This window comes from Vicugna pacos, chromosome X (genome assembly GCF_048564905.1).
Source record: "Vicugna pacos chromosome X, VicPac4, whole genome shotgun sequence".
In the NCBI taxonomy this organism is placed as follows: Eukaryota; Metazoa; Chordata; class Mammalia; order Artiodactyla; family Camelidae; genus Vicugna; species Vicugna pacos.
Window position 1 is genome coordinate 24,235,701 of NC_133023.1, and position 14,129 is coordinate 24,249,829.

At 37.3% G+C, this 14,129-nt stretch overlaps 1 protein-coding gene across 3 annotated transcripts in view; it reads right to left on the reverse strand.

Moving 5' to 3' along the window:
• Window positions 1–14,129, reverse strand: part of DMD (dystrophin) — a 1,854,428-nt gene that overhangs the window by 612,432 nt on the left and 1,227,867 nt on the right. For all 3 annotated transcript variants that reach the window (XM_031673322.2, XM_072956638.1, XM_072956633.1), the window contains 2 exons: window positions 13,837–13,938; window positions 3,859–3,967 (listed from right to left, as the gene is read on the reverse strand). In XM_031673322.2, the coding sequence (XP_031529182.2) occupies window positions 3,859–3,967; window positions 13,837–13,938 (211 nt within the window). The remainder of the gene's footprint in view (window positions 1–3,858; window positions 3,968–13,836; window positions 13,939–14,129) is intronic.

Genomic DNA, 14,129 nt, shown 5'->3' on the forward strand with positions numbered 1-14,129 from the left:
ATCACAGTTCAAACTGCAGACTCACAGAATCATGAGCAAGTAAATAACTCTTGTTTGAACCCATTACATTTGGAATGTTTTCATGCAGAGACAGATAACTGATACAGTCAGGTATCTAAGCAACAACTACAAAAAAGTTTTTTTTCCCCTACAATGCCTATGTGTCCTGCAAAACTGAAATAATTTACATGGCTCAGGCAGGCCCATCTCATCATATCACATAATTTAAGGAAGCAGTCATAAAGGAGTGTGGTTTATTTAGTATTTTTTTTTAAAAGGCCCCTTGGGCCTGTTTCCACACATACAGAATATTCATGTAGATATTTCTGATGACCATTCTAGGTTCAGAGTTCTATAGTTCTAAGAAATTCAAATAGAGTCAACTTATTTCTTCCACTCCTTAAGTAGAAGAGACACAGAAACATATCTCACTTTTATTCCCCATACATCCAAGACTGAGTTAAATAACATTACTACTGGCTAGCTACCTTCTTATCTAGAATTTTCATTAGGTTCCTGGACAGAGAGAGAGCTCAAGGCACAGCGAAATAAAACAAACAAAACACAGGCTTTGGAGCCTGACATACTTGGATTGTAATCCTGGCTCGGTTTCTTTCCATGTATGTGGCCTTCATCTAATTATTTCCCCTCCAAGCCTTGAGAGCCTTACCTTAAAAAAATTATGTATAACCATACATATTTGGCAAGTATTTTGAGGATAAAGACATATATGCAAAAGCAGTTAGCACCATAGCAGGAGTGCAATGGAAAAAAACTTAGTATGATGAATGATAAATGATATTGTATTACAATACAGCACAGGAAATAATAACCATGTATCAGAACTGTATTATAAATTAGATTTCCCCTTTTCCTATTGTATTTATTTCAGACTAACTTTCTGGAAGTCAGGAATATAAACAATTCTTAATTCTGGTGTTTAAATCACCAAGTTAAAGAAATAAAGTTTTATTTCAATAAAAGCAACTCTGAATCTACGTGACTCCCTATTGATTCTTTGCATTTAACATTTCTACATTAGGCCCATTCCTGTATCAGTCTGCTCTAGGGGATGAAAGGGTCCTGCTTTTGACAAAATTCCTCTCTCCCTCAGTTTTTCTCCAGCTCTGGTCCCGACTCCACCAGTCACCATCAGTAGCTTGGACTGAAGGCATTCCCAGACTCTCCCTGCTAGCCACAATGTGAAGGGAGCAAGGAGCGGTAGGGAAGATGAGACTCTTAGCTGAGGGAGAAGGAAGTAGGGTAGGAGAGATGAAAGATGCTGTCTCCCACCGCTTTGGCCACACGACCCCTTACCCTCCCGCTCTGGCCTCACAAGTCTCCTTGACCTTCCTCCATCTCACTCCACGTCAAGGCCTTTGCTGTGGCTGTTCTCTCTCTGCCTGGAACACTTTCCCCTAGATGGAGACATGGCTCACTTCCTCACTTCCATCAGCTGTCTGATGTTCTCAAGTATTCTCTTAATAGGAAAGCTTCACTGACCAAACTACAGAAAATCACATCCTCGTTCCTGTTCCCTTTCCCTCTTACCCTGCCTTCTTGTTCTCCACAATTGTGTTTTTCAAACTTCAGTGTCCACACGAATCACCTGGAATCTTCTTCAAATGCAGATTCTGGTTTGCTAGGGCTGGGGTCGGTCCTGAGTCTGCATTTCTAACAAGTGCCCATTTGATATCAGTCTGTGGATTATACTCTATAACTCTTAACGATATCAAGATAGTATCTGTGTTCTTCTTTATTAGCTTATCATCTTTCTCTTCCAATCAGAGCATAGTGGACCCTTGATCCAGGCTGAGAATAGGACCGCTGACAGCTGAAAATCATGTGTAACTTACAGTCTGCTCCGTGTATCCACATGTCTGCCATTTAGACAGTTTCTCCACATGCACAGATTCAACCTACCATGGATCATGTAGTACTATCATATTTAGTACTGAAAAATTTCTGCATCTGCATATTAGTGGGCCCACACAGTTCAAATCCGTGCTGTTCAAGGGTCAAATGTACGTGTTTCATGAACGGAAGGACTTTAACTTATTCTGTGTTGCATCCTCAGCATGTACTACAATGCCCAATACATAGAGGTTACTCAATAAATATTTATTAAGTGGATGAATTAAATACGTTTCTGGGAATCAAAACTGGAACTTTGAATCTATTTTCCAGTAGAAATAATATTGTCACATCGAGGTACTTTACAGATTAAAGAGATTTCTGTGCCCTGGCTTTGGAACCTTCCTACCATGTGTAAAGTGGCTTAAATAGGCGCATAAATCCATAATCATGTTCAGAGGTCAACAAACTTACAACCAAATCATTGGAACCCAATCTCTTAACAGAGTTAAACAATCTGAGGCTGAACATACAGGAGAAAGCCAGAGAACAAATACCAGTAAATGATTATATGCAGACTAACTATGCATATGTGCTGAGGGAACGGACACTTACAGGTCATAGAAAGAAATAAACCTGTTGTAATTAGTTGAGTATAAACCCTGATATAGCAATTTTAGTGTCCCAGATTGACAAAGGAAATGCTTGCATGTCTTTTTTAAGTATCCAATATCATTAAATCTAACTCTGATGACTTCTCAGAAACCCCAGTGGGTACAAGAGACACACTGTCCCCATATTGCATGGCCTCTTTTAACCCAAGCACTATTTATCCTCTATAGAATTATCATTGTGCTACCCTGGCTGTAATCTTTCCACTGTGGTATATTTCTATTTGATATAAAATAAAAATCAAGTTTACTTTAACAACTAATCACCATAGGTTAATACTTCATTTGATCTTTGAAAAGCAGACAAAGCGCCCCCCTCCAAAAAAAAAAGGGGGAAGTAAAAACAAAAACAACAACAAAAAACCAACCAAAGATGTTTTTAGTTCTGCCTAATTATAGAATTGGTACAGCGAAGACGGTTTCTGGCTTCTTTTTCCTGAGACTCAAAGCCAGCGTTAACATTGCCATGAGATTTTATGCCTACCTTCTACTAACAAATGAATAGAAAGTGAAATAAAATAGCCTGAAAAGATGCAGGAAAAACAAAAGTGAAAACTATAGCTAAATGAAGAAACATTCCTCCCCCAAGTCCACTTGTGGTAGTCACGGTCCATTTTTCTTTCTCTTGAACCAAAATTGGAAGAGTTCTTAAAATTGTTTTCAAATGGGACAGAGGGAGGTGCTAGGACTGGGTGTGTTCCCGTGGCTTCACAGATGTGTATAGGCTATTGTGTAAGTGATACAGGAGTCACTGAGATGGAATCCTCATGCATTTACTCTTAGAGGCCACTCTGGAGCTCTACCCTGATTCCCTCTTCAGGGACCACACACCCATCCTTGCTACTCGAGTACTGGTTTTTGATGGTATTCTTCACTGGGAATTGCCTTAGGCCCAGAAGACTTTCCTAAGGTCACCTTTCCTCCCAGCGGCAATGACTGGCTGGTTCAACAATACAAAGGCCAGGCCCTCTCCCCGTAATTCAGTTCAGCTCTGCAGAGCCAGCCCAGTTCTAGGGCTCCTGTGGAACTGGCTGAGACCTCTGCTGCAGTCAAATCACCCTGCAGCCTCTTCTGCTGTCTGTTGACATGGACCTTTCTGTGTCGCAGGTGTATCTCCGCAGAACGCACCCCAGTATACTTTTGTTGTCCAATACCATGAATCAGAGTCCATATCCAAGGAAGCTACCCTAGGACACTTTGCATAGTAAATAACACAAGTTAATTCCTCTTTTCAGAATTGCAACCAATTTTCCCTTTTACTCAGGGATCACCTCACTATGGTCCTTCTGAGCAAAAGTCTACAGCCATAGAGAACGTGATCCAGCATACTTACATGCTCCAATGGTGGTCAGTCCAGGGGCTGGGCCAGGCCACTTTGCCCTCAGCTCTTGAAGTAAATGGGTTACCGCCTTCCACTCTGAGCTCAGATCTTCTAACTTCTTCTTTAATAGAAAAGCATACATGTTATTTATTTGATTACCACCTTGAAGTAACTTAATTCACAACGTTATTAATTTATTTTGTGAATACATTATTGTATTTCTATTGTATTTTACTTCTAAATTACTTGTTGTGAGTAGAATTTCTTTCAAAGTTATTGTAATTATTTTAGCCAACCATGCCACAAATTTTTATTGATTGTTTGCTTCATACAGGTTCTTGCTCCAGGCACAATTTCATTTAAAGTAGTAGAGTGCAAACACTCATGAAAACAAAACAAAGAAACAAAGAACAGTGTCGTCTCACCCACTGGCTTGACTCTTAAATAGTATCTAGTGTAGCTGCATATGGGGCTTTTCTAGACAACATTAAAAATATCCTACAGTCCTGAATTACCCCAGATCAATTATATTAGAATCCCTTGGAGGGAAGGGCCGTGGTACACATGGGGATCAGCCTCTTATTAGAGTCTGCTTCAAGCAAGAACTCTTGTTCCAAACGGTGAAAAAAGATGTCAGCAGACATCCTTCAGTCCTCAGTCCCTTTAGGGACCGTCTCAGCTGCAGATATCTGCCTTGCCCAAGGGCAGGCCCTTCCCAGGGCAGCCCTAATTTAAGGACTGATCAAGGTGAGAGTACAAAGGCTCAGTCAATTTGGTTCCAAGCAGGACCAGGCTGAGAGTCTATTTAGCTGCAGAGCTCCCGGAGGAGTCAGCCAAGCCTGACTATGTCAGGGGTGTGCTGGTATGTATTAAAAACTGGCTCTCCGGAAAAAAACAACTGATTTTAGTATTGGCTCATTTCTGTGGTGTAAACACTCCCACGATAGTCAATTTTAAGTTACCAAGAGAGTGTCAAGTGGCTCACAAAATGCCTGAAAATTTGATAATAGACTCTCATGAGCAGATACAAGCTGCCTCCAGTACCCCGCTGGGTGGCCGTATGATTACTTACTGCCAGGAGAAAGTGAGCAGAGGTAACATCTGTCAGTTCTGAGCTGAGACTTTAGAAAAATGAGTGAGGTTTCTCCATTTTCCCTTTCCACTAGCTGGGAGCAGAGGACCCAAAGGTCCTATGGTAAACTTTCTCAATGGACTCGGGGGAGAATTTATCCTAACGTGCCGAAGCAGTGGTTCTCAAACTTTGGGACCAACAGAATCGCCTAGAGGCGTCATTAACCAGTGATTGCTAGGTCTGAGCCCCAGGGCTCTAGATTTACGAGGTCTTGGGTGGGGCCCCAAAATGTACATTCCTAACAAATTTCCAGTTGATGCTGATGCTAATTGTCCAAGACCAAAGACTGAGGCATCCATTATAAGTAATGAGGTACCTAAGCATCTGCAATGGACTAGATATGCACCATCTTTGACAAAAATTAGAAAAAAATAATTTTCTATAGGACTTAATTCTCCTGAGGAACCCCACTTAAGAAAAGTTGCCAAGGGAATAAACCCTAAAATAAATGCTAAAATTTTATCCCTTCCTATTTTTACTATCATCTATGCTCTTGAGGTTATTTATTTCATTGTGTCTGACATCATGTCAAATCAAGGCTTTGAATTTCTTCTCCCAGAGTGCATGCTGTTAAACATTTACCATCTCATCAATGAATATAACTCTTTTTATTTATTAAAATAGAAGCCTTGAATTCAAAAACAAACAAAAAAATGCCTCTGATCAGTGAGGAAAACTATCACTGAAAGTCATGACATATGGAAGATGTTTTTCCATTCTGACATCAGAACTAAACACTGAGAATTAAATGTTATCAAAGGCTAGTGAATTAATATATATTTGGTCTCTTGATCTTCCTGCAAAGTTGCAGTGAGTTCACAGGGACATAATATTAAAGAGGAACTAGAAGTAACCATGTTGCTAATAAGAAGTAGCAATAGATAATAGGGAAGAGACAATAAATGTAAAAGTAGATAACTAGAAAATGTAGCGGTCTTGGTCATTCATTGAAGGGATAACAGTGCAGCAGATGGTGAGGTCTCATCATACATCATTTAACCTATAGGAAGTCACCTATGTATCCTATATATGGTGAGAGAGAGAGAGAAAGAGAGAGAGAGAGGGATTATAGGCTGATTTACATACTGCTGAGATCTGCCCACTCTTCCACTCAGTAAGCATATGGCCCCATAGTGAGTGGGTGAAGAGACATGGAAGTTTGCTGTTTCTATAGCTGGCTTAGGTTTCACCTTCTTTTCATGGTACAAGTATTTCACTGTGTTGAATCTGATTCTAATATTTAAAGTATTTATCTTACAATCTGGCTTTTAAAAGCAAATTAACTACTTCATCTGGGTGTCAACTGAAGCAACAGTGATCCATACTAAACACTGATTCCATGTGCATCATTGTATAATGAAACAGAACAATAAATGGTGCTTATAAAGATGACCTTGAAAATTAAGAAAAGTTTAAATTACACTCTGTTTTAGAATCAGAAGTCCTGGATTTCAGTCCTAACTCATTACTACTGGTTGTGTGATCATTGGCAAATCAGGCAGGTCATTCAGATTTATCATCCTTGAAAGGTGGATATAACACTACCACCTAACTCATAGCTTTGTTGTAGAAACTAAATGAGATATTTTATGTGAAAAGAAGTCTGTGAACTGTAAAGTACTATAACATTGTTGGTTAGTTATTATTCACTGCTTAATGAAGCAAAATAGAAGATAGTAAATAAAAGTTTTCATTAAAACAGTTAAAATGAAAATACTCTGATGCTTAAAAGACTAGGTTTGGTTATTCTGAAAGTAACATGTTTATATATTCAATTCCCTTTTATTAATCCATTAACTCTGAATGGTCTATTCATTTATTAGAATGTGATCTTCTCACTGTTATTTCCAGATGGGTAAAGGAGGTATTCATATAATTTCAGATATAGAGATTTAAAAAATTAAGTACTACCCCTCAATGTACCACAAACATCTGAGGATACTGCAAACTGTCAGAAATGCAATAAGCTCAGAATTGCATGTTCCTCAATCTCTCAAAATTATTAGCAAACAACATCACAAAAAATGGCTATAGATTTTGATTCACCTGGTCACAAAAATACTCTGGCAACTTCTTCAAGTACCTGGTACACTTTAGACTTGAAATTTATTATTTATATATTATGGAAATTCTTTTTTGTTTGGTTTTGTTTTGCTTTTTGGTCCTCTGGCATATGCTCATATTTTCTGTTCTCTATTTTCTATTAGGCTCTAAAGTTCCTTCGGGTAGTAAAAAATGTTTGGCTGCAGCAACTAATGCAGTATTCTCCACATAATAAACTTGAGCCATGCTCAGTAAAAATTTGTAAAAGATAATGATTTGCTAATCATGTTAATAATCTGTAACCAAATTTAAGGGAACCAAGTGTATGTCTAAATTCCAACATCTTTAAATATAAAATCAGTGGGATAACAGTTATCAAGTCCTATTCTTGATTAGATTTCCCAAGTTTTCAAACTTTGAATATGCTAAGCAAATTGCAGGTCCCAGGCTTTCTTCACAAGAGCTCAAAACTCAACAATCATAGTGGATTCATGTTTTACCAAAATGGAGAAACTCTGAGATCATTTTCTAAAAAGGGCAAAACTAGTTTCATTATAGGGACGTTTGCAGCTGAATATTATTTTCCATTGTTTTTAACTGACTTGGAAATAGTCATTAAATGTTAAGACAATTATATGAAGCAATGTAAAATTTCTTCCTTATGGAGAGCAGAAATTAATAATAAGAAAAATCATTTCTGAAAATAGCTTTCCTTTTTAACTTAAAATGGAAATTTTTTTAAACTTTATTTGAGTTTGGGATTTTCAAAGTTTTAAAATCTTATCTTTTTCTCCTGTGTCAGTGTTTGGCATGCAATTAATATCTGCTACATCAATAAATGAATCCACCTATGGCTGTATATACACAGATATGCATGTCAATATTGTAATGGAAACATCTATGTCTCTATAGATGCAATTAATACAACCGAGGACTAGGGGTGAAATTCAGATCTCTAAAACGCTTGTCCACTTCCAGCATGAGCTACTGAGTAAGCCTATATTGAGATTTTTTTTCCCCAAATTTTTCCTCAGAAAAGAGTGCGTATTAGCTTATAATGTCTTTTGTGTCTCAATTGTTTTATTTGGACAACAAACTTGCATAGTAGCCTGAAATAACCTCAAGAGATATGAATTTGGGATGCTTATAGCTCATCTGCCAGAATTTGTTAATAAAAGCAAAGAAGTAAAGAAAGCTGATAAACCATTAACAATTATCCCTAGGGTACCTCACACTCAGTGGTGAAGGCCACTGTAAACAAGTCATTTAAGAATAGTTTTAAAAAGCAAAACAATAAGTTGTTCTGGAGTGGTAAATAATACACTTCTAAGAAAAATGAAAAGATCCTCTCTCCTAATATTTTGGGAATGGACGTTGAAGTTAGGGATAAATATTCCAGTGATCACACCAAGGAAGTGAAAAATGGCCCTTCTGGTAACTGGCAGCTAGGTTAGGTGTGATGGTCTTAACTTAAGTATATAAAAAACTGTCATAGAAAATAAACTAGACAGAGACAAGGGCACCCCAGGGCCATGTTTGGAATGAGACAGAGACAAGGCCACTCTGGCACCAAAAAAATGACTAAATATGAGGCACTGCTGCTTCTTTAACAGTGACAGACAGCTCTGCCCTGCTTCAATCCTTTTGCCTTCTAGATAGAAATTGTTAAGATACCCGATCACCACACTGACTCCATTTTTTGAAAGCATCTAATCCAAACTGGCTTCCATCTCCCTAATTCCTCTTTCGAATCATCCAGCCAGCTAAGCCCTGCTAGCAGCTCTTTTCAACGCCCTCTTTTATCCCACAGTCTCTGGAGGACTTTCTCCCTTGCTGCAGTAAGCTAAATGATCCTCATTAAAATTTTATTTATTTATTTATTTATTTACTTACTTACTTACTTTTGTGAGTGGAGATAATTAGGTCTATTTATTAATTTTAAGAGGAGGTACCAGGGATTGAACCCAGGACCTCATGCATGCTAAGCATGTGCTCTACCACTTGAGCTATATACCCTCCCCCTCTCACTTTTTGATTATAGGTATGTTCCTAGTTGCTTTTGGACAGAGAGCTTTAACAGTACTATATGGGGATTCCAACAGTGCTGTACTGTAAATAACTTAGAAGGAAGACTGTAGGCTCCAGAATTCTGGAATATATATAAGAAGAGTGTGAATGTATAAAATATAAATGGGACAAAAGCAGTATTTCTAATTAGTGTGTTATTTTATAAAATGTGAGATTTCAAACAAGGAAGTGCTCATCAACTAAGAAATTAAATATAATTAGGCACTTGGCAATCTCATCCACATTCCTAAATGATTCTATCAGTTGCTCAAAAATCTATTATAAATTTATCTTCTCAATGGGGAAGTGGGGCTCTCCTTATATTCAAAGGTAAGTGATTAGCATTTACTCGACTTCTTATAGTCAAGGCTTTTGCCTCAGTTGTAAAACTAACTTGCACTAAAAAAAATGAAATTCTGCTACTCATATATTAATAAATCATAAAATCTTTCTAATATTGTTACTCTCTTTCTATAATCCTTCTCCCAACTTTCTCTGTTATCACTGACATGGAAAATGTGCTTATCAAATGCGTTAGTCAAAATGGACCTGCTGATTTGGGGGGGACAGATTTATGTCTATTATCTGGCTATTGATTTCTGATGTAACCAACAAAAACTTTTTGATCTGATAGATGATTTATAAAATCCAAATACTGTAATAAGTATAATATGTAATTGCAAACATTTTGAACCAGACACCACTTGATCTGCTATACCATTTATAAATCTTCAGATACACATCTGTTGTGAGTAATATATTTTAAGTTACCAGGCAAAAACAAAATAAACCTAAGGAAGTGGAATGTTGGAATCTTGGAAATGTTAAGATGTTGATGTTGGCAGTAGAACAAACTCAGGAGAAAGAAACAGCTTAATCTAGTTAATTAACAACAAAACAGCTGGGAAAATGAAACATCCCTGGTTGTGACTGACTATAATTGAAAATGACTAATGATGCTGTCATTTTGCAGCTTATATCTGAAGAAATGATGCCTGGAAGATTATAATTGCCATCTTGACCATTTGTTTACAGCAATTTTGTGTGTGTGTGTGTTAAAGGTTGGGGTGGAAACCTTTGGCCAAATAAAGCAAGCTCCTAACACCTTCTATTTTCTCTTACATTTAAAAAATTGAAGAGCAGTAAAAAAAAAAAAGTATAACTAGATTCACCTTAACAAGATATTTTTGGATAATTTAAAAAGTTAGCAAAACAAACCAACTGGTGTGATCTTATTGCTTCACCAAGTAACCAAGACATTTTAAATTCCATTGATGTTTTCAGTTCTAATAATGGAAGGTGACATAAGAATTTCAAAATATATACACACACTTAACATTGTTAAGAGAAAGAGTAGTGTTGTTCCACATTAAGCTAAAGAATAAGTATGAATAGAAGGAAATCTCATCTAAATGCTTAAGTTGAAAAGAGAGTTAAAATTGCCTTAAATAACAAGTGGCTTTTTTGGGGTAGTTGTCAATATTGTCGCAACTGATGGCAGTTGTTTTTGTTGCTTTTTAACTGCTAAATTTGGTGCTATTGAAGACCTACTCATTATTCAGTGGAAAACAGAACACATTAAAACGATTCCATCAATAGCATTATTATAAAATATTATGATCAAAGGTATAACGTTAGCAAAATACTAAACAATTTATTGAACTTAGCCAACCAGTCTTCAACAGCTTCTAAAATTAAGATGAAGGAACAATATACAAATCAAATGAAATAAAAGTGTGTGTGTATATGTGTGTGTGTGTGTGTGTGTGTGTGTGTGTGTAGGGGAGAGATAGAGGAGATGGAAAGAAAAACAAAGATGCTTATTTCTTCAATCACATTATTCTAAGAGTTTTCCAGTATTCTTACATTAGAGATGTAGTGCTACATTTATATCATTAGTAGAACTGTCTCAGAATATATGTTTGATCTTTAACATGAAATCCTCAAAGAAAATAAGAAAGAAGTTGGTTATTCAGGGATGACAAAAAACAAACTAAAAATTTACCATCGTTGAAAATTAAAGAAGGCCTAGAGAAGTTGATAAAATGAAGAAAAAAGGAAAAAACTGAACAGGAAAATGAGCCTCACTCCCAAACAGGACTCAGCTTGGGAGGTAAGCGTAGGAGGTAAGAAGACAGCCTGGCTGATGAAGAACGTGGAGGTGCCAACAGACAGTCAATTTTCTAAGAAAAAGAATCATTCTCCGATGTGTCCTTAATTAGAATGTCTGCAAGTGGTGGACGTACTAATTATCCATTTAAATACTGGATCTTATATACACATCATGAGGGATTTTCATTTTCTTTTTAAAGAATATCACCATCTTCTTTATAATTATTATAGTTTCCGTATGTAGCTACTCCCCCAAACAAAGTCAAACTTCTATGAAAATGTATTGCAGGCTATTCATACCCTTTTCCCTTCTATTAAGAAGTGAGAAACCCCAAAGTTAAGAAGGAAAGGCAATAGGAACAGCAAAATTTTACAATTTTGATATATGAAATCCAAGTTAAAAACAGGCTTTGTTTATGTACTATCAGAGCAATGGATCACCCTTTAGAAAAATCATCCCTAACTTTTAAGAAGAAGTTTTAAATCCAAGTACAGACTGAAACAGACCCTACTGCTTTGCTACCTTGTATTGCTGGGTTCCATGTTTTGAACTATGAGGTAGTGTTTGAGCCTCTAGGGTATTAGGCTCCCACAAGCTCCAGCTAACCTTCAAGTGTTTCCAAAGTCATGGCCCTTATCAAAAGCTGCACGTGAATACACTATTTCTCCACACCCCCAATCTCCCAAATCAATCTTGCCCTCTGGCCACTATGAACTTGGTATGTTGATTCCTCCCCCAATGTGAGGGATAAATCAGAGAGCAGGAATGAGTTTTCACTTAACTTCTGCTTCTCCCAAGTGAACTCATTTGAGAGGAAATGGGAGAGGAGGGAATGAGAAAAGAAGAGTGCTGACTCTACACAATGATTTCAAGAAATTCAAAAGAGAAGGAAGTTCACAAATACCTTCTTACTCTTTCTTTCATTTCAGAAAGGTTTACATCACTAAAACGACAGGAGACATTGCATATGCTCAGAAATGGCCGATCCCAGTTCTGATCTCAAAGTGGCCCGGGAATTGAGGGTATGATTAAGCCAGCCTTAACTGCTTGGATTGTTTACATATAATGAAAACAAAATTTTTCGGATTGACTTTCAATTAAGACTCTCTGATTTTCACAAGGATAAAAGTAAAAGCCAATTTAAATGCATATTTGTAATTTGTAACAATTACGCCAAACACTGCAAAAAGTCGTTGCAGATCAAGCAAGAGTAGGTGGAGTGGACCTACAAAATGGTCCATTTGTCCGTCTCATTGCTTGCTATTAAAGTCATTCTGTTAATCAAGAAAAGTGCTTGCTTGGGGACTGGCTTTCTTTAGCACATCAACAGAAACCCTGAAATTTGCTGCTTTCAGGAACTTCTCTAGCTCTCTAATCTAAATATTGTACACACTGTTACTTTACGAAAATTATCATACCAGGCCTGGACTGGATGCAAATTATTTTGGGGGGATGTTAGGAGTGTGGGCAACATATTCCTGAAAAAACGTCTATCGATATCAACAGAGAAATCTGTGCCTTTCAGCATCTGGTGTTTGGACATTACATTTAGGCTAAAACTTTAAGTTTACCTAAGGAAAAGCCCTTGTAAACTGTAAAGAAAACAAACAATTTTCTAGAAATGAAGCTTGGGCCAAGCATAAGTGGTGATCTTGGAGACAGAGTGTAAGTCATGGTAATGTTATTTGCAAGGACAAACTAGTTCTGTATAATGAGGTTATTGACCTGTACTGTTTTAGAGCAGTTTTAAACATAAAGGTGAGGCTCACTAAATCTCAGCCTGCAACATTAGCTAGAGTAACCAGGACTGATCAATAAACAGCCACCATTATAGGCTCTCGGGAACCTTCATCATAATGGGAGCCATTATAATTTTGGTCAGGCATAGAAAATAAGGTAACCTATACCTAACGTCTATTTATCACTGGACTCTCAGTCTCTCATTTGCAAATGGAAGCCATTGATTAGCTATTTTTTGGGAGAATTTAGCTGGTTTTCCATTTCTCTCCTTATGTACTAGCCTGTGAATAACTGTGTCCTAGACTTCAAAATGCACATGAGGAAAAGAAAGAAGTAGAAAGCTTTCTCCTAGGCCAGCGTTTTACTGAAGACAGAAGCACTTACATGACATTTCACTAAAAATTCTTGACCCACTAAAGTCCTAAAGCCTGAATGCCGATCTTCCACTTTCATGAGAAAGAGCAACAGAGAAAAGAAAGGTCATGGATCATATTGTGATTCTCTACAGCTGTTGGAGACAGACAGTATGATGCAGTAGCTTGATTTGAATTAAGCCAAACAATATGAAAAGCATCAAGGCTGGCAAGCAAAGCAATAAAGCCTCAAAGAATTTAATCTACCTTGAAGGTAGGACTCCTTTTTGTATTGATGGCAGCACACCAGGACAGAAATGAGTCCTTTAATGCAATGACTCGTTAATAGCCTTAAGATCACAATATATAAATAGGCTATGTTGATCAAAAAGACAGCACTGCCTCTGCTACTGCAGGATGGCCAATATTTCTTTACAAGTTATTTCATTGATTATAAATAGACCACGGCAATGGCAAATGTACAACAGGGGAAGCATAACCCATTATGAGGTAATGGATATTGCTAGAGGTTGCTTCATTACCTTCACTGGCTGAGTGGCTGGTTTTTCCTGGTACAAATGCTGCCCTTTAGACAAAATCCCTTCCACATCCGGCTGTTTAGCTTGAACAGCTGCTTCAGTTTCCTGGGGAAAAGAGCACATACAGTGCAGATTAACTTCACAGTTATCAATAAAATTACTAAATTTAAATATACCCTTGGAGACTCCACATGTATTGCAGATCAATTTCTGCATGATACATCGGGGCACAAAGTAGCTTTCAGTGCAGAGAAAAGAAATGGATGGCTTTGCGAAACCCACAGAAGTTTGAAAAA